The sequence below is a fragment of the Lissotriton helveticus genome, chromosome 4_1 (assembly GCF_964261635.1).
Source record: "Lissotriton helveticus chromosome 4_1, aLisHel1.1, whole genome shotgun sequence".
NCBI lineage: Eukaryota > Metazoa > Chordata > Amphibia > Caudata > Salamandridae > Lissotriton > Lissotriton helveticus.
In genome coordinates this window covers 86,365,484-86,386,161 of record NC_136063.1, presented here as the reverse complement: position 1 = coordinate 86,386,161, position 20,678 = coordinate 86,365,484, and the positions used below count along the sequence as shown (strand labels likewise).

General features: G+C 43.4%; 1 protein-coding gene across 1 annotated transcript in view; it reads left to right on the top strand.

Annotated features, from left to right (window-relative positions):
- Nucleotides 1-5,078: 5,078 nt before the first annotated feature.
- Nucleotides 5,079-20,678, top strand: part of LOC144827940 (E3 ubiquitin-protein ligase TRIM58-like) — a 60,030-nt gene continuing 44,430 nt past the window's right edge. The window contains exons 1-3 of the mRNA XM_078686105.1: nucleotides 5,079-5,123; nucleotides 7,865-8,095; nucleotides 14,693-14,715. Of these exons, the coding sequence (XP_078542231.1) occupies nucleotides 5,079-5,123; nucleotides 7,865-8,095; nucleotides 14,693-14,715 (299 nt within the window). The remainder of the gene's footprint in view (nucleotides 5,124-7,864; nucleotides 8,096-14,692; nucleotides 14,716-20,678) is intronic.

The following is a 20,678-nucleotide window of genomic DNA, read 5'->3' as shown; positions in this document are numbered from 1 at the left end:
AATAGATCTTCCAGTGGCCTGATCGTTCGTCCTTTCTTCTCTTCCTCTCTCTGTGGATGTGGAAGCCGATCGTGCAGAAGTCTGCCATACTTTCCCATCCCTGAGGAGGGCAGAATTGCAAAAGACTTTCTCCACTACTAACGGTTTTGTAAATCTATTTTGACCCTTTTCAACAAATCCACTTTTCTTCACTCTCACTTTGTCTCCTTCTTTGATATTGATTTCTTTGCTCTTATGTTTAGCATCGTACCTTTCTTTGCAAACACTTTGTTTCCTTTGGATGCTTTCCCTGGCTGACACACTCGACCATTCTGCTCTCCTTGTGGTTTTGAGCCATCCAACATTGTCCTTGGATAAGGGTGTTCTCTCTCTCATGAACTCGAAAGGGCTGAAATGTGTGCTTTCGCTTGGTGCAATTCTGTATGCCCAGATCATCTTGTACACTTCTTTCTTCCAACACAGTCCATTGTTGTTTGCGAGTTGTATAGTGCCTTTGATTACCCCATTTCCAGCAGGATGGTACACAGAGGTTGTTTTATGTTTTATCCCATTCCTTTCTATGAACCTTTTGAATCCTCTGGAAGTGAATTGGCTTCCATTGTCGCTAACAATGGTTTTTGGTATGCCTTCCCTAGTGAATACTTTATCCAGGAATGTGACTATGTCCAATGTCTCTACTTTATGGCATATCTTTATTTCCGGCCATTTAGAGAAATGGTTCACCATGACCACAATATGTACATGTTCTTCCTTATACCTAATGAGTCCCATAATGTCAATGCCCACTCTTTCCCACGGCATTCCGGGACATTGTAATGGTTGAAGAGGTGGTTTCATCGCAACCTGTGATTGATCTGAGTTTTCGCACTGCAAACAGTTTCTCACTGCTCGTTCAATTTCCAAGTCACATCCTGGCCACCAATACCAGTTCTTAATCCTTTGTGTTGTGTTGTTTATGCCTAGGTGTCCTTCGTTGCATATGTCTAATATTCTTTTCCTCAGTGCAACTGGTGGTCTGACCTTACCCTGTCTCAAGATGAGTTCTCCTTCCCTTTACAATTCACTTCTGAGTTCCCAGAATGGTCTAAGCTCCTTTTTAACATCTTGGGTGCTAATGGTTTTCCCCTCCTGTGCTGATCTTTGGAAAGCTCCATTGTTCATGACAAGGTCAGCTCATCATAAGCACAGCTCCACTGTGCCTCATGAGGAGCTAAGCTCGTCATGAGCATGGAAGGGGTTAAACTCTTCTTGCTGGGCCAGCCATCAACAATGAGTTTTTGCACTTCCTGCATTGTCTCATCCTTTTTATATGCCTCATTCCAGTTCTTATTTTGTATGCCGGGGAACTCCTCAATGATGCTAGCCACACAAAATTCTTTGTCTGCAGGTTCCTTATGGCCTGGAAGGGGTAGTCTGCTTAGGAAATTAGCTACTACGTTTTTAGTACCCGGCAAGTACTGCACCTCATAGTTGTAATCTAGTAGCCTCACAGACAGATGCCAGTCTAGGTGATGCATTATATAGTCCCTTAACGGTAAGGACTTTTGTGAGCAGTTTGTGGTCGCACCGTAAGGTGACCTTTTTCTCCAGATGTATTGTCGAAAATGTTCTAGTCCCCACTCACAAGCTAATGCTTCCCTCTCTATTACGGAGTATTTTTCCTCCGTTGATGTAAGCGAGCGGGATGCGAAGGCTATTGTCTCTTCTTTCCCTTCATTATCAGCTTGTGTGAAGACTGCATCAATACCTCTTGCACTAGCATCGATGGTGACAATTCTGTTAAGAGTCGTGTCAAAAACTTGCAGGGGTGGTGCTTCACAAATTTCCTGCTTGAGTGTATTGAAACTTTCATTGCATTCTAGAGACCATTCAAACTTATTCCTAGATTTTAATAGTTGTCTAATGCTATAGTTCTTTGTGGAAAAGTTGCTCACAAACTTCCAATAAAACTCCACCGATCCAAAAAAAGGCTCTTAGTTCATCTGTGTTCCTGGGAACTGGTGCCTCTCTGATTGCCTTCAGTAGCTCTTTCTTGGGCTTTATTCCCACCGGTGTTATTTCATGTTCCAGGTATGTTGCTTTTCTTTTTGCGAACTTGCACTTTTTCGCTCTGCGGTCATTCCGCACTTTTCAAGTATATTCAGTACATGCACCAATTTCAGATCGTGGTCCTCCTTCTCTAGAATATCATCTTGAAATATGAGCACTTTCTTTATTCCTTTAAACAGTTCATGCATGAGCCTCTGGAATAGTGCTGCTGCCGAAGCTAATCCAAAGAGTACCCTTTTGAATCTGTAGCACCCGAAAGGCGAAATGAAGGTAGTGAGATGCCTGCTTTCTGGGTGTAGGGGAACCTGATGGTACGCAGCAGCGAGATCTATTGTTGAGAAGACCTTCATGCCTTTCGTGAGTGAAAGCATTGCATTTATTTTTGGGAGTGGGTATTGGTCAACCAGGATATTTCTGTTGAGGTCTCGCAAATCAATGCACAACCTCAATTGGCCATTCGATTTGCGGGCCACGACCAAGGGTGCAACCACTCAGACGATTCTGTGGGTTCTATTATACCTGCTTCTTGTAAATCATCAATTTTTCTCTTTACCTCTTCTCTGAGTGAAAATGGAAATATGTCTCACCTTGTGTATACACGTAATCTGGCAGGAAACTTTGATTCCCACACTTTCTCCATTTGTAAGGTCATTACAGGATCTGAACTGTTGGGGTTGAGCATGATCCCCAATTTTCCTTAGTCCTTCCATCCTAGCACTGATGGACCAGTGGCTGAAACGTATAATTTACTAGTTGTACTTCTGTCCTTGAAATCAAATTCCAGCTCTCTACAACCCATCAACTCAATGGGTTCACCTGTGAATGTTCTTAGGGTAATATCAGCTGATTCCAACTCTTTCCCTTCTAATTCCATATCTTCCTATTTACAATTGTACAAGGTTACTATTTCTATGCTCACTCCTCGTATGGTAATCTCACACACAGGTTTTTTTTTTCTTCTTACCTTCCTCCTTGTTCTCATTTGTTTTTCCTTCTGTTATGTTGAGCACACATAAGTTGTACTCTGACTCATCCGAGGATTCCGATTCGTATTCCTCATTCTCTTCCACCAATTTCACTTTTCTTTTAATTTTCCTATAACACACTTTCTGAAAATGTCCCAGTAGACCGCATTGAGTACATTTACTGTTCCTTGCCGGACATTTCCAGTCATTCGCTAAGTGTCTGTTGCTTCTGCAACGAAAGCATTGGAGTTCCCCGTAATTTCTTGTACTCCCTCTATATTCTTTTTCTTCATTAAATCTACCTTTCTTTACTATGTGCTTCTTCTTTCCGCTACTTATTTTTGCCACCACACTTGGTTCCTCCTGTTTACCTTTATCTTCTTTTAGCACAGCTTTAGCACATCGACCAGTGATTTCTTTTTTTTTTGTCTATCTCAATCACTTCTTGTAGCGGTTTCTCTCCCTTGGCCCATACGGCATCCTGTATGTTAGGATTTGCTGCACACATTACAATTTGGTCCCTTATTAAATCATCATGCATGTTTTCAAATTTACATGTCAGCGCTAAATTTTTCAATGCAGAGACGTAGTCTTCTATACTCTCCTCTTTTCCCTGCTTACGTCTGTAAAATTCATATCTATTAACTGTTACACACACAGTGGGCTTATAATATTTGTCTAAGTCTTCCATTGCATTTGCAAATACGTCTCCTTGTGCTCCTTCACGTACTTTTTTGTTTATACTATTGTACACCTTCAGTCCACCAGCTCCTAAGCAGTGCAGCAGTATTTTTTTCTTCTCTTCAGCTGGTAATTGTTCATCTGGCTTATCAAAAGTTGATATGTAATTATTAAAAAATTCACGCCTTTCTGCCCACTTTATTTGAGGTTCCCCCGTACCAGACAGAAACGATTGTGGGGGTGATAGGTTGTATATATTACCAGTTGCCATGTTGTATATATATATTTTTTTTTAAGTGCTTGTCTCTCTTTATTACTGTGCTGTGCCCTTTTTTCTAATCCTTTCTATGTACTAACAGTTCCAATGGTTTTGTTTTTTTACAGTTTTTAGCAATACAATTTGAAATCCACTCTTAACTTCTAAACGTTTTATTTTCCTCTGAAAATGTCTCACTTGTTATAACATGCCCAGTGATCCCATCCTCGTCGCCAAAAGTGTAAAGAATGAAGGCACGTATAGAAGCTTCGTAGTTCAGATTCAATGTTAATTAGAATGAACAGCACACCAGGTAGGAAGGAGGGTGCGTACAGGTTACAGGCTCAATTAATAATGACAATTGTCAAAACAAACCGTCAGCTGGCATTCTAGATTGCCAGCTGATGTTATGCGCGATGAGCGCGAGGGCAGGGACGCGCGAGGCAGAGACGGGGGCTTAGAGGGGACAAAGTGCACAAATGTAAATATGTTATGTTATGTTAAACTCATTTATTACGCGCACAGATGCTCCAGCGAAGGAGCGTCCTGGCGCCCGACATGGTAGCAACACAACACAACAGGACAGAAACGGAGCAAAGGAAAGGAACTAAGTAAACAAGAAAGTTTTTACAGCTCGACGAAAAGAGAGCAAATCCCTGAGGGCACGAATCTCAAGGGGAAGGGAATTCCACAACACTGCGGCGCTTACTTGAAATGAACCGCCGCCAGCCCGGCAGCGCTTGAAACGGGGGACGACAGCAAGTTCTAGGTCTGAGGATCTTAAGGCACGGCCCGGGACATAGCGGGACAAAAGGTTGGAAAGAATCAAGGCAGGGGATCCCTTGAGGATCTTGTAAGCTACACAGAGGACCTTGAACTGGATCCTTCGCGCAATCGGTAGCCAGTGCAGCGTGCGCAAGGTATTAGTTGTAGGACAGAATCTAGGTAGGCTCACAACAGCTCTCGCTGCCGCATTCTGTACACGCTGCAGGCGGGTGATTTCGGCCTGATTTAATCCCACTAAAAGGGAGCTGGCATAATCGAGCCGATAAATCACTGTTGCCTGAATCACAAGTTGCCTGGTGGTAGCATCAAAGAATTTTAATACGGGCCGTAATCCACGCAAGATGCCAAAGCAGCAGGCCGCCGTGCGCTTAGTATGGCAGTCAAAGGTGAGAGTTGGGTCGAACCACACCCCGAGGTTTTTTAACTCAGCGACCGGAGTAGGCGTAGGACCCAAATCCGACGGCCACCACCTGTCTCCCCAGAGTTCCGTATGCTTGCCAAAGATCATAATCTCCGTCTTACTTGCGTTCAGCTGGAGACAAGAAGTTGCACAGTTTTGCATTTGTTGGACAGATTTGTCAAGCCATGTGTGGCATGTGCCTGTCTTAACATAACATTTTAAAAGCCTAACTTCATAGAACACCATGGATGTCACTGAATGTTCTTCAAAGGAACATTGGATATGTGATTAGAATTTCTGAGTGTCATAAGCCATGTCATAAGGGGTTGAAGGAGATCGTGGGAGTTGGCTTCCTGCTGCTGTCTGTGATGGGTGAGATCTTCTGTTTGAACCATAAAACTTCTACTGTGTCTCCAGTGAAGTGCCTCTTTTGGAATACCACACCATGGTCTTTGTCCCTAAGCCCATGTAATCAATAAATATCTGTGAAAAAAAGGTTTGCAATGTTGGAAGGAGATGGTATGATTTTAAAAAGAGAAAAATTAGCTATATTGGAAAAGGACTCAATGATGACAATAATAAATAGATCTCTACTGCAGGTAGTGACGTAAGGATAAAAGCCGATGAGATCCTCTGCCATGGTCTAGGAGGTACAGGCTAAAATACAGATGGATTGGAATGTAATAATTTTCCGTGAGTGTAAAATTCGTCAAGCAAGAAAATACTGCACAACATCCTTATTTACGTTTGGCCACAATGAGCATCTCAGTACTAACAAGAGAGCAGCTGTGGGTCCTCTATGGCAGGCTGTTGCAGTGTCATTACCATTCACAAAACCTCTTCCTGAAATTCCTTGGTAGGAAGGATTAGAAGCTGTTGTTGAAAATACATATCTTCATGGACGGTCAATGATTCAGTTAAGATTTTAGGAACCTTAGGATTTGAATGAGAATGATCGTAGAGCATCAGCTATTGTTATGTTATGTTAATTGGGATTTCTAAAGCACACGGCTACTCCGAGGAGTGTACTGGCACTGCTAATGGTGGTTGGGGCTAACGAGAACGGGGTTATTGGACACGCGGATGACAACTATTGTAGAAAAAGAAAAGTTTTCAATGATATCCTGAAAAGAGGGAGATCCTGTGTCTGTCTCAGCTCCAGAGAGAGGCCATTCCATATCTTTGCTGCTTAAAATTAAAATGACCGACCACTGATTCGGGCAAAGGAAAAATTGGGAATGCAGGCTAAATGCAGTGTTGCTGATCTCAAAGTGCGACGTGGGTGATAAAATTGTACTCTCTTCCTGAGGTACGGGGCCCCCAACCTGTGAAGAGCCTTAAAGGTCAGGACCAAAGACTTTAAATATGATCTTCTTCCGGATCGGAAGCCAGTGCAAGGTCTTCAGATAACTAGACATATGTGCTCTAGGCCGGAGCATGAAGATAGCCCTAGCCGCAGAGTCCTGCACAACCTGCAGGCGTGTCAATGGGTAGTCCGGAATTCCCAAGTAGAGACTGTTAACGTTGTCCAACCGGGAAAGGACCAATGCATGGACTACAGTTTTTCTGTGCGTTACAGTAAGGAGAGGCAGAAATTGCCTAAGCATTTTCAGCACTCCGAAGCAGGAGGCTGCGACCGCTTGTACTTGGAGTTCATGGATAGATTGTCATCGATTCTTACTCCCAAGTTCTTGACTGACGTCCCTGAGGCTAGGGGGGGGGACATATCCTGTGGCTACCAATTTCACCATACAGTATCTGGGGGGAGACCAAAAAAGGACCATTTTCGACTTGTCGGGGTTACATTTTAGTTGGTGAAGTTGAAACCAAGAGAACACTTCTGAAAGGCAAGTTCACCATTTAGATCTGACTTCCTGTCGCATGTAAAGAGCAATTGAGTATCGTCCACGTACAATACGATTTTAGCTCCATGAGCTTCAACCAGATCTGCTAGGGGGGGACATATAAAGGTTAAACAGTGTGTCACTGCCCTTATCCATGTGAATATTAAAATCGCCAAGGCCTAGGCAGTGTTTGAAAGTGATGGCTGACCTTGTAATTGCGGGTCTGCTCTAACAGGCGGGCAACGCAGTTGTGTGCAAAGAAAATGAAAGTCAGGCTAAAAATGTGCAAAGTGCAGGCACACAATCATTAATAAATAAACACACAGTGAAAAGTCTAGAGCAGAGTTATAGGGTTAAAAGTGCAGACTCCGATAGCTTGAACGAAGTGATTGGATATCTTTGTGGCTGCGCGTCAGCAAGTGTGTTCTTGGACCGAGGGACAGAACTATTGAAGAAGACGCACTGAGCAAAGCAGTGGGTTCTGTTCTCACCCCGTACATTACAGAGGCTCTCCATGTTTCTACAATCGGTTTGAATCTCAAATGGTCTTGTATTCGGATTTAAGAATGTCTCCATTATGTGGAGATTAGTTTCATTGCGAGACGTTTTATGAGCCTGTGCGTTTCTGCTAACAGTCTTTTAGTAGGTGAAAAAGGTAGAAGATTGGGTGTTCTGAGATTGCAAATCAATTATCGTTGCAAATCAATTATCATTAGTCTATTCACTTCTTTACCTTCCTGAAGCATATCATTTTCATAATCCATAATCAGATTTTTTGTTTCATCATCACCTTTCTTGAATATCTTGAGAGGGAAGGAAGGGGTGGGCTCTGTGACATTAAAAGCTCCTCGGAATCTAACCATCATTTCTTTGTTGCTGACAGAACAAAGTGAGAGCTGAGAAGCAGAGATTTGAGTGTGAGATTGAACAGCTGCGCCAGCTCCTGAGAGATAATGAACAGACACTGAACCAGAGACTGGAGGAGATGGAGAAGAAAATTTCCATGGTAGAAAAAGCAAATATCTTCAAGCTGTCCAATCAGATCACCTCTCTCAATGCCCTGATAACCGATCTAGAGAAGAAATGTGTGGAGCCAGCGTTGGACCTCCTGAAGGTGAGACACTGCTTGGTAAATACGAGACAATACAGAAGAGTTACATTCATATGGTGTGTGTGGAGTTGAATGTATGTGGAGCACATGTATGATCAACAGACAGGGTTAATTTACACTGACCTCCTGTATTCTGACAACCCAACAAAATATACAAGCAAGATAAACTAACTGCAAATCATTCTGTTCTGACGGCCCAATGGAATGTACAGGCAGGGACAGTATATATTGACCTCCTTATATACTGACATCCTGACACAGTGTAAAAAAATATGGTAGGCTGGGTCATGTGACTCCATTAGGAATATCAAACTCTTTATCATGTGACATCATTCGATGTATCAGACTCTTCTGGATCATGTGACCTCATTCAGAATATCAGACTTTCCAGTGTCCGGTGACCCTATTCAGAATGCTAAATTCTCCACTGTGCCATTTCACCCCTTTGAGATTATCAAATATTACAGACTGTGCTATCCTGTGATCTTGTCATGGGGCCAGATTCAAAATGTCACAAATGGTGCTGTGTACCATAGATATTTAACGGTAGGTTCGCCCATTTCAACAATAAGGCCGAAATCTCCCGGCTCACTTTCTTCCAGTTTGCTCTCAGAATATCTTCTAACATCTGTGTAATAATCACCCCCAGATAAGGCATTTGAGTTTTGGCTCCCTGAATGCTTATTTCCTGGTTCCACTGCCTAATCTCGGGTTTGTCTATATTAACATTGTAGCCTGAGATTTAAACCAAAGCCCTCCGCTTTTCTCATCAAACTAGGTATTGCCTCTTGGAGATTAATTGTATAAAGGATCAGATCATCTGCGTATAGACCCAGTTTTACCTCAAACCTGTTACAATTGAAGGGGAGAATTGCAGTATCCACCCTAATCGAATTAGCTAAAGGCTCTATGTATAGATTAAATAAGAGTGGAGACAGGGGGCATCCCTGTCTTGTACCTCTTGTTATGCTGAACCAATTCGTCAACTCTCCTTTAGTCAAGACCTTAGCTCTAGGGCTCTGGTACAGATTTTTTACAGCTTTCACCTTATTTATCGGAAAATTAAAAACGATTAGGACCTTCACAAATATTTCCAGTTAACTTGATCGAATACTTTGGCAGCCTCTACTGCCACTATGGTCAAGGGGATCTTTTGCGCTTCTCCCATATCCACCACTCCTATCATCTGAAACGTTAACTCGATTAACTGCTTCCCGGGGGAAAAACCCCTTTGATCAGAGTGCACACTTCTTTTATCACCTGTGCTACTCGTGATGCCACAATACCCGAGTAAATATTGTAATCAGAGTTTAAAAGGGATATGGGTCTATAGGAATCTACTTTCTGTGGATCTTTATTAGGTTTCAATATTAAGGTGATTGTGGCTTCTGACCATGAGCTAGGAATGTTTTCTCCCAGGCTATATCATCTATTACACAGAGACATAAAAGCAGGCACCACTATATCTAAAATACATAAGTGTACCTAAACTGGAACGCCATCTGTTCCGGCTGCTTTTCCTCAAGCCCTTTTTTTCTGCACTGCATCCTGACCTCCTCTTCTGTTATCTCCCTTCCCAAAGCTCTCTTCTGCTCTTCAGCCAACTGGGGAAGGTTTTCCTGCCTTAAACACTTATTAATGCTCTCTTGGTCTGGGAATACAGTCTTCTTATAAAGTTCACTCATAAACCCTCTGGCCTCCCGACATATATCTGCATTCGCACACAGAGCCTCCCCTGACTCTCTACTTATTAAGCTTTTTATTGTATTTCTGGCTCTACCTACTTTCGCCTTCCAGGCCTACAAAGCGCTACATTTTTCACCGTAGGCAAAATGTTGAAGCTTACTCGCCTTCCATTTCTCACATATTGTTTTATCTAACTGAGCCTGAAATTTAGCCTGCAAATCCTCTAATTCTTTAGCCAAAGTGGACAGATTACTTGCACCTTCTAGGGAGGCTTTCTGTAAATCTCTCTTTCATCCTGATCTCCCTTATTCTACTCTCCTCATCCTGTGTTCTTATCTTTCTTTTCTCCCCTGGTACAAACTTCATAATTCCCCTTACATAAACCTTGAAGGCGTCCCAAACCAATTGCTAATTTGCAGAACCAATATTTACCTGAAAATATTCCTAAATCCCCCCCCCCAAATCTCTTATCACTTCCTCATCTAGTAATATAGACCTGTCTAGCGTCCATCTCCTTTGCTCTTCTCTTTGGTGGATGTTCACAGACATTACTACTGCAGAATGGTCAGATAGAGTTGCTGGAATATGCGATACTACTTCTACATCCGCATATAGAGTGCTTTCCCTAAGAGAAAGTAATCCATGCGGGAATGATGTCTATACTTTTTGCTGTATTACGTGAAATCTCATATCCCTCCATTCTTGCTATGCCAAATTTCCACCAAATTAAATTCTTTAATCATGTTCTTAAATCTAGCAAATGCTTTTGGGGGTGTGAAATATTTCACATGCGACGCTCTGTCTAATTCTTTATTTTGGACCAAGTTGAAATCTCCTCATAAAATTATGGGAGCCCGTGTTTCAAATAGACAGGTTTCAAGCTTTGCTAAAGGTCCCTGATTAACCTTGTTGGGCCCATAGTAAACTGCACAGACCAGAGGTTTATCTTGTTTCAATATAGTGGCCGATAACCATCTCCCCGTATCATCAGTCTCATATTTTACCACCCTAATTCCTGAATTACTCCTTCTGATAATGTCCACTCCTCTAGTACTCCCCCTTTGGTCTGAACACAGAACCTCTTGGACCCAATCTAAGTTAAAAAAACACGTTCTACATTCTTGCCTCTCTAAATGAGTTTCTTGTAAGAAGATAATTTGTACAACTCTATCCTTTAAGAATTCTAACACCCTATATGTCTCCCCCCCTAACCCATTAACGTTCCATTTTAAAAAACAGATTTTCTTAGGATTTTCCATATTCTGCTCTATTTTCCCCTCAACCTTCCATTACCTTTAACCTGCTACCAAAGTTATATGTATTCACCTTCAACTTCCTCTTCAAATTAAGCATCTTGAGGACATTTTTTTACTCTTTTTTTCCCTATGCTCCGTCCACACCTTGTGCGCACCCGCCCCCATGGGAAACCCCCATTTTACTCCCTGGGCGTTACAAACCGCCCTTCGTGACCCCCCATTCCCGAAGAGAAAGAATACAAAAAAAGATAAATGAGTAACCAGTGCTTACATACATTTCTGACCCCCTATCACCTCCTACACAATATTCCAAGACTCTCATCCCTCCATCTGCGCTAGAAAGGTATCTACTTCTTCCGTATTATAGAAATTGTGCATCTTGTTATGCCACATTATTTTTAGCAGTGCCGAGAATTTCACCTGCACCTGTGCTCCCTTGCTCCTAAGCTCACTTATTTAAGATCCCAACTCCCACTGCCTCTGCGGTGTTCTTTTACCCTGGTCGGACGTTATTTGGTAGGTGAAATCTTCATGTTTTAATATTCCCTCCTTCAATGCTCTTCCCAGCACCAATTCCTTTACTGCGTAGGTTTGAAAATACATCAAAATCTTCTTCGACGCTTTCCTGCCTGAATTCAGTTTAATGGGATCCCTGTGGACTCTCTGGATCTCCATTTCCAACTCAATTTCTGGTCTATCTTTCAGGATACCTTCCCTCTCTTAATAGCTTGCATATGAAGGCTTTATTATCTTCCTTCTCAGAACCTTCCGGTACTTTAAGAACTCTCAAATTATTGCATCTAGCTTGCATCTCCAACCTCTCCATATCTTCCTCTAGTGCTCTGTTTTGCCTTTTTAATTTCTCTAATTCCTTTGAGTTCTCGATCACTGCTTCCGAGAAGAACTTCACTTCCTCCTCCAGGATTCCAGTTCTCTGTGATATATTGTCCAATTTTCCTTCCAAAGTCTCGCATTTGTTCTGAATCCCTCTCTGGTTATTCTCCGATATCTCAAACTTTGTCAAGATGTCTTGCCTCAAACTCAAAAACATCTTTGCTATTTGACTCCCCTTCTATACACATACTTGACCTTGCACCTATGCCGGTACCTAGCTGACTCTCTGGATTCTCTTCACTTAGGGTGAGAGGGAGAGATACCCAGGGGGAGGGAGACTGACCTGTAGAAAACTCTCTGCATCTGGGTCCCCTACCTGACATGCTTGTGTCTGATTCTATATTGAGGGCTGAGGCTGAACCAAAAATCGCTCTCCCATTCCATGCTTCCATGTGGGACAGCCACCAGCTGGTTTCTTTCTTCGTGTTGTCTGTGAGAGGCACCAGGTGAAGTATGTTAGTCCTTTCTTCAGATGAGAAGTCTTTAACCTCTGTAAAGCCTGGTAATGGAGGGGCTCCGTAAAGATGGCCTGGATGGATAACGACAAGAGGCGCACCAGGCAAGTGATCTGCCTAAGTGAGGTGCGAGGTTTGGCCAGGATTTTCCTCAATTCCTAACGAACCTTCGCCACCTTCTGGGATGGAAGGCTGAGGGTAGTTGTAGTAGAGTCATTGACAAAACCCAGAAAAGTTGCTTTCTGGGAAGGAACCAGGAGTGACTTTATCTTGTTTATCACAAAGCCTGGACCCTCCAGGATCAACAAGGAGCGTCGGTGCTCTGTGAACAGCGCACAATTTTTGTTACCTAAGAAGATGATAGCGGTCTCTGCCCACCCTGAAAGGAACTCTGGCAAAATAAGGGCACCTGTGGTCTTGGCGTCTTCAGCCATATCAAGGATCTTGTTAAGGGGGCTGATAACATCCAACGGCCAGTCCGCTGTGTCAGCGGAATAAGGGGTGGATGGGTGCCAAGGTCTGGAGGACTCCGCCTCATCTTCTGAGCCCACAAAGGACTCCTCATCTTGAGGGTCCGGGTAAATACGGCATGGGGATTCCAAGACTGGTTCAGTAGGACCCGGTATTGGTGCAGAAGAGGTTTTAGAAACAAACCTTGCTCAGGGAAAATGAAAACTTCATGGTTAAAGCTATCCTCGGTATTAGGGATATGGGTGCAGGCACACACAGTTTGATCCACCAGTCACTGTTCCAAGGGGCCGATGGCATCAGCAACCACCCGGTAAATCAAGCCGTCTACCGCAGGATAAAATTCATCATCCCAGGGCAGGAACTCTAAAGGGTCTCCTTTCGACTGCTGATCCCCGATAGTGGTGAATGAGACGGCGCTGTGCTAGTTCACAAGATGAACACCAGAATATACAGCCGAAGCAGCTGCAAAGTGCCAATTGTGTGTTAAAGGCAAGGGCAGGCATGCGCTGCTGATTTTATGACCCCAGAGGAGTTCTGACAGGCAAAGTAGCAATATGGGTTTGGCGGTCCAGCCAAGGGTTTTCAACGTGAATCAAGCCGAACTATGAGAATCTAAGCCCAGGGACACTCACCCCCAGGTGCAGACAAGATTGCCGGGGAAAGGCGGCCTGGGAGCGTGCCCCGATCACAGAAAGCAATCTGCGGCACAATCGCTGTCAGTACTGACCCCGCAAGGTGTAAGTACTCGCACTACCCACTCTGATTGAACAGGGCATCAAACAGGGTAGAAGCAGTTTAGAAACTCTAAGCTCCGTGGGGCGTCTCACACCAGGCTGAAGGCTCCCGGAGACACAGCGCCATCTCTGACTTCACTGACATAAGTCAAAAGTTGCATGTTACGGACTCTCACGTACCTTATCTAGGCGTCATCTTGCGTTCCTATGTTTGATAGGATGTTTTGTCTGTTCCATTCCCAAGGGTTCTTGGGATTTGTAGTGGATCATAAAGTTCGAATATGGCTGCTACTGATTAAAGCACAGGAAGAAAAGCATATCCCTCGCTTCTGGTCCTGACATAGAATTTCTTCCGTCTATTCATTTAATAATTTGTTCTTCAAATTGAAACAATTCAGAGAGAAGTCAAGTTTTGTTTTACATAGAACATAATTTGATGACTGAGACTATTCCAGTTCAAGTGTGACCAATTCTCAGACAGTATTAGGAGCCACCTGTTTTCAATCAAAATACCATTGTATATAGACACAAAGGTTTTTTACTGAGTACTGGTTATACCCAGTTCTAGTGTTGCAGCTTGTATGGGTGGACATTTTCTAACAAAAACAAAAGAGTTAAAGATCTTATCCTGTGCTTTATCCAAAATCCCTGTTTATTTGCATTTAATTCCATAGAAAAGTGTTAGAAGTATTTTTGGTGTGATATACTTTAAGTATAGACGCCTAGTTGTTTCTCAGGTATTTCACCATTTATTTCTAGTGATGCATGAGTTATAACAGGTGTGTCGTCTGATCTCAGGTATTCTAGCCTATAATACATTATGCATTCAGAGTATATCAGACTGTACTGTCACAAATGTTCTGCTGCCTTGTGGTCCCATTTGGGATATCACAAACTGTGCTGTGTCATGTGACCTTAATCAGAATATCACAGACTGCGTGTGTTGAGGTGTGAGATTGGCATTCTAGTGTCTCCATGTGTGAGAGACTTCCATGTGTTTAATTGAACTTTAATTTCACATCTCATATTACACCTAAACTTTTGCAAGAATTTAAAATCTGTAATGGAAACTGATGTCCATCTTCTTGTTCTTCTGTTTTTCAGGATGTCAGAAGCACCCTAGACAGGTAAGGTTAGTTTATTGTCCTCCTCTCTGTGTGTAAGGAGCAGGTCTGGCTGCAGTGTGGAAATGTCAGTGCTGAGCTCACACAAATCCACTTTGCTGTCAGAGCAAATGCAACCTTATACTATTATTGTATGTACATCACCCCGTAGCTACTCTCCCGTCTTCCAAACAGTGTTGAGTGTCCCCTGGCTTGTTCTCAAAACATCCACAGTCTTTAAAAACTTCTTTTTATTTCAATAAATATTACTGAAGTTCTCCAAAACGACCTTGAGACTCCTCAAACTCCCAGTCTTATGAAAATACCCCCCGAGTCCAGGGACACACGCTCATGCCCACAAAATCACCTTTGTCCACAGAAACTTCCTCGAGTTTTCCAGAATCATAGAGAACTCGAAACCTCCTTCAATACTTTCCGACGCCACTGCCAATCCTCAAATGTCCCTCCAGTGCTTTGAAACATCATTTGAATTGTGTAAAATCCACATTCTCTCCTAAACCTGTCTCACCCTTTAGTAAGAAGCCTGTGAAGGGCATAGCGGGCTTCAACCCTAGTTTAATACCCTAGTTTAAGGACATACATAGCCATAGTATCCAGATTTAAATTACTACTAAAACTGAAAGTGGGCACAATTTTCAAAGATTTACTAGGGGATTATCAGCTTTATAAAAGCAAATAATTCTGTGATAGTGTAGCCTTATTGTCCGCTGCTGAGGTCTATGACCAGATATTAAAGGCCCAGAATCTGAGCTATAGGCCCAAGCAACAGGCGAAGGCCTATAACGAGGGAGAGGCCCTTTAATAACCGGTATAGCCCGAGGCAGAAGGGCTATACGACTATTACAACACTCCACCCGCTAAGGGTAGAATGTTCTAAATTAAAACGGGAGATACATGAAGACAAACATTGGAATGCTGGCGCTCCGGGCTTATACCAGCCCTTATAAGCCCAAAGCTACCCCATTGTCTTCAAAGGAGCTCTCAACATTCCAAAGTTCCAATGACGGGTATAGTAGAGAGACTGGCACTTCAGTGGTTCAAACTGAGACAAAGTTATGCAGTTACTGAGTTAAAATATTTCAATACATTTGTTATTCATGTTTAATAATCCATATTGAGGTTTGTGCATAATGATACACTCCACACAGATGTTTTATGTTCAGAAGGCTGTGCCGAAACACCTTTCACCCACTTGTGATTAACACTAGGGATTGCACATGGGAAAGGTTTAAGAGCAGTTATTAAAATGTAAAGCATACCTCTTCCTTTATAGTCCTATGCTTGCCTAGCACTGTGCGCCAGTCTGTCAGTTTCAGCCCCAGTATGAGAAATGTGTGGAGTGGAGTGGAGTGGAGCGGTGCGGAGCGGAGTGGAGCGCTTGTTAAGAAAAGAGACGGCATAAAATGTGCATTCATTGTCAAAAAGATGTGCATGAATGAATGACTCTTGAAGATACTGCTCTGGGCTACTGAAAATCGTAGTTCAATTAAAATGTACTATGTGTACTAGAACACTGTGCACAGTAAGGGGCTCACACCTTTCTCTGAGTCACAATGTCATGTAATTGTCCAAAATACAGGTAAAAAACCCACTAATGAGCATTCTAAGCAAACTACAACTTTATAGTTTCTGCGCCGTTCGCCTGATTGTCTGATTTAGGGTCTGATTTAGAACGCAGCGGGGGTCGCTCCGTAACAACGGTGACGGATATCCCGTCCTTCGAAATCAAAATCCCGTAGGATAAAATGGGTTTTAGGGCAATATGTATGAAACAAAATGTTGTTTGCAAATGCCGAAATTCGCAGTATTTCGGCGTTTGCGATCGCAATTCAGGTAAGTGGGATGTAACAGCCTCGCAAAATAAGGAATCACAAAATAGCAATTCCCTATTTTGCAATTGCATTTAAGGAATCGCAAATTGCGATTCCTTAAATGCAATGTAAGAAGCACAGAAAATTTGCAATTTGGCCAATAGGAATCGCAAATCACCACCAACTTCAAGTTGGTGGTAATTTGCGATTTCTTTGAAAAATGCACTATTTTGTATTTTGTATTTGACATACATGTCCTTAGTGCATGTATTTGTGCCACATGCGCACACATGTACATTTCAGGGGTGCAACAGGGTGTCCTTTTGGCACCCTGGCACCCTTGATTTTGCATTCGCAATTTGCGATTCTCTAATTGTGAATTGCAAATTACAAATTGCAAATATCTCCCCATTCATTCCTATGGGCCTCATGATCATGATCAGAGGAAGGTGAAACAATAAGCATCTTGTCACAGGGAGATGTGACCACCTCCCAGACAGGATTTAGTGCATTAGAGCAGAGTGGGTGCGCTTGCCAGCTCCAGAGAGTCTCCATGAGGGGCACAGTTGGTGTCCCTGTGCATAGTCCAGTTCAAACCAGTCCTGGGAGCCGTGGGCTCCAGCTCTGGTACGAAACTGGACAAAGGATATGGGAGGAAACTCCACCCTGTCCAGAGCCTCCCATCGAAGAGTCCCCTGAATCATCCAACCCTTTCCCTAGGGTACTTAAGAGCATACCTGGGTGTAGATTTGTTGTGGGACAAGATTCAGATCAGGCACAACTACTTCTTCTTCCGCCTGGGCACTCTGGACTTTGCTGGACTTCGTTTGGGCCGGACTTTGTCTCCCTTCCAGTCTGCTGCATCGTCTGTACTTGTGCATCATACAGGAGCCTTCCAAGGCCTGTGAAGCATCAAAGACCCCTGAAGAAATCTCCCTTGGAGAGAAGGAGCCACTCCTCTGCATTTGCAAACACCGCAACTAAAGTTGACTGGTTTGCAGATCCTGAGTCTCCGGACTATGTGAGCTCTGCAACACAAGTGGTGGTTTTCCACAGCTCTCGAGGCCTGCCCTGCACTCTCACTGAGAGGCCAGTATCCCTCGTGGGGGCTGCAATTCCCAAACCCCTGTGCACCGCGCAAGTGCAAAGGCTTGTTAGCAACTTTGAAACAAGTGCATTGCGCTCCAAGTAGCCCCATCCTCTGGCACCTTCTTCCACCAAGATTTTCAGCCACATTGCATCGTGTGCACCGTGGCCTGCTGCTTTGGTATGCTGCTCAAGGTCTCAAGGTCCTCCTGCGACTCCAGTGTCTTCGGTGTGTGGGTCCTATGGAGGGTCATCTATGACTTCTTTGGGCTCTCCTGATTGCTCGGGCCTGCACTGACTCTCCTTCTTTTGGTGAGTTTCCTGGACCTTGCTGGTCCCAACTTTGCACCTTCTTGACTTCCTGCGTGGGCTGCATTTAGCTAGGCTTGTTGGTGCTCCCGCCAGACACTGACCCCTCAGCACTCGACATCCTTTGTGGGACAGCTCGTATCTGGCTCCTGGTCATTCTTAGTATCGCCTGGTCCCCACAGCTGCAGAGTCAAGGTCGTCGTCATCTTCCCTGAAGAACCCACCAACGGTGGGCATTCGTCGACCAAGTCTCCTGGTCACTCCTGAGTGACATAGACTCTGCCCCCTCTGCTTTCTGGCACTCTTCTTCAAGAAACCACATTTGGATTCCCACAGACACTTTCTCGGCTTCCAGCAGCTGCACTTTCCTGAAGTTCTCTATTGGGTTTGACAGCCGTTTCCGACACCACTTCACCCCTATGCACCCAGCTTCTCTGGTGTAGGTAACGTGGGTACTAGGGTATCCACTGGTGGGGTGGCTGTCCAACCGTCTGTCTTCCATGGGATTTCTTCAGGGTCGGGTGGGAAGGGTCCTTAATCTTTAAAAAAACAACTGCGACTTGCACTTTGAGTTGTACGGGGCCCGCAGTTGTGTTCCCACACTGTCCATGCTCTCCGTGGGGTCCCTATCTACTTACCTTGGGTCCCCAGCGATTCTACGTCCTCTCGACATTGTCCCGACATTGTCCTGACTCTGGTCTTAGTTCTTATACCACTTTCTTAGTATATGGTTTGCCCCCCCCCTGGGGCCCACCGTGCATTTAGTGCTATTTACTGTTAATTTGCTGATGTATTCTGTACATTGTGTTTATCTCAGTGTTGGAGATACTATAACTTACTAGAGAGTATTATAAAGTAAATATGTATATATATATAAATACCTTGTGTGCTTCTTTTTCATTTAATATACACTATAAGATTGCATTCTGGTAAAACAAGCTGCTTTACACTCCTCCAAGACTAAGCCTGAAGGCTGCTCCCAACAGCTGCCACTTAGAGAGCTTTCTGAGGTTGTCTAAGACCTCTTAAATCACCATAAGGGTTGTCTGGACTGGTGTAAGGTGCCCACTTACATTAGTGGACATCATACACCAGGCCAGCTTCTCACAAGGGTAGAGTGAGTTTCACGTAGAAGTCTGGCAGGTGTATTTACATCCTATAGAGAATGCAGACTGCGTAGTTAGATCACTTATAGGTATTCAGCCTTACAATTTGTTTTATTATTAAATATACAGTTTGCTTCAGTGTAATGAAAATATAATTTTAAAACATAGTGAATCCTTCAGTATGTAATAACTATGGGATAACATTGGATTGGATTGGATTGGAGTAGGTTTATATAGAGCGCGATAGTTACCCGCAGGCATCCTACCGCTAGTGGATGACATGAGTGTATAAGGAAAGAGAACTGCTTTTATCTGCTGAACAAGAACGTCTTCAGCTTTTTCCGAAAGGAGAGGAGGTTGGGCTCAGAGCGCAGGGGTATGGGGAGAGAGTTCCGGAGTCTGGCCGAGTTTACAGAGAAAGTTCGACCTCGACACCTCGCTCTTTGAAACCTAGGGTTGTTTACTCAGAAGGCATGCATCGATCTAAGTTGTCTAGTAGGATTATATGGATTGATCAGGGTGTGATTTAAAGCTGCGCCTTTCCTCCAGAAGGCACGGTGAGCAATGCATAAGCTTTTAAACTCGATTCTTGCCTTGATAGGTAGCCAGTGGAGATTTGTTTTTAGTTCTGCTTCCACCGACTGGCGACTGGAAATTCCTAAAAGGGTACGAACAGCGCAATTCTGAATTACCTGGAGTTTATTGAGGGTTAATTTGGGTGCTCCCAGGTAAAGGGCGTTCCCGAAGTCTAGACGGGACATGCTTTAACTCATTTTACTGCTTCGAAAAAAGTTGCAATGATTTTGTATTGTAGACAAATAGTTGTTTAATCAAAATTTTTCGGTAAAATGGCAGTTAAGCAGATCTATATTGCAGTCCACAGCATTTGAAATTATTAAAATGCACAGAGGCTACCTGGGTGTTTGCTACAATTTAACTGTGGTTCCATAAACTGTCTAAATAACGAAAATATTCCTAATTTGTAGAATCATGCTCTTTCTCTTTCAATGAAAATGCCAGCAACATTGAGAGGAAAAGGGAAGAAAGCACACACAACCTCTAAAAGCATAGGTCGTAAGCGAATCCCAGTTTTACTTTTTATTTAGTTTCAACCCATTGCCCCAAACATACAGAGATAATGTGGAGTCGCCGCACAATTCGACATTGCGCTGGCGCTAATCTATTTTGCGCACTCAAGCAGACTGACTATGCTGCGCACTAGACATACATGGCACCAAAAATGATTTCCTATAGCGGAGTGCAGGAAGTGAAACTAAGACATGTGTAAGAGTCATTTAAACCTTTTGCACACATTTACTACATAGAGCCCCCGAAGTCTAAAATAAAAATGTTCTGTGATAAGATAGGTAATGCAAAGTGGTACGTTGGCCCTGCTTTTAGGTTTGGAAATGGATCGAAGGTTGGCAAGAACAGAAAATATGGTTTGGTCTAGATATTATATAGGGCTAATACCCAGAGGGCTGAAGTGATTCGTAGACAGATAGTACGCTGCTCTATAGTTGGGCAACATTAGAAATGTACTCGTAATGAGGAGATGCAGGTTGTCATGCACAACAATTACAGATCATCATGCTGTTTATTGCATGGTTGTTATGCTGTTTGTATTAATTTATCATGCATTTGTTCTTGTGTC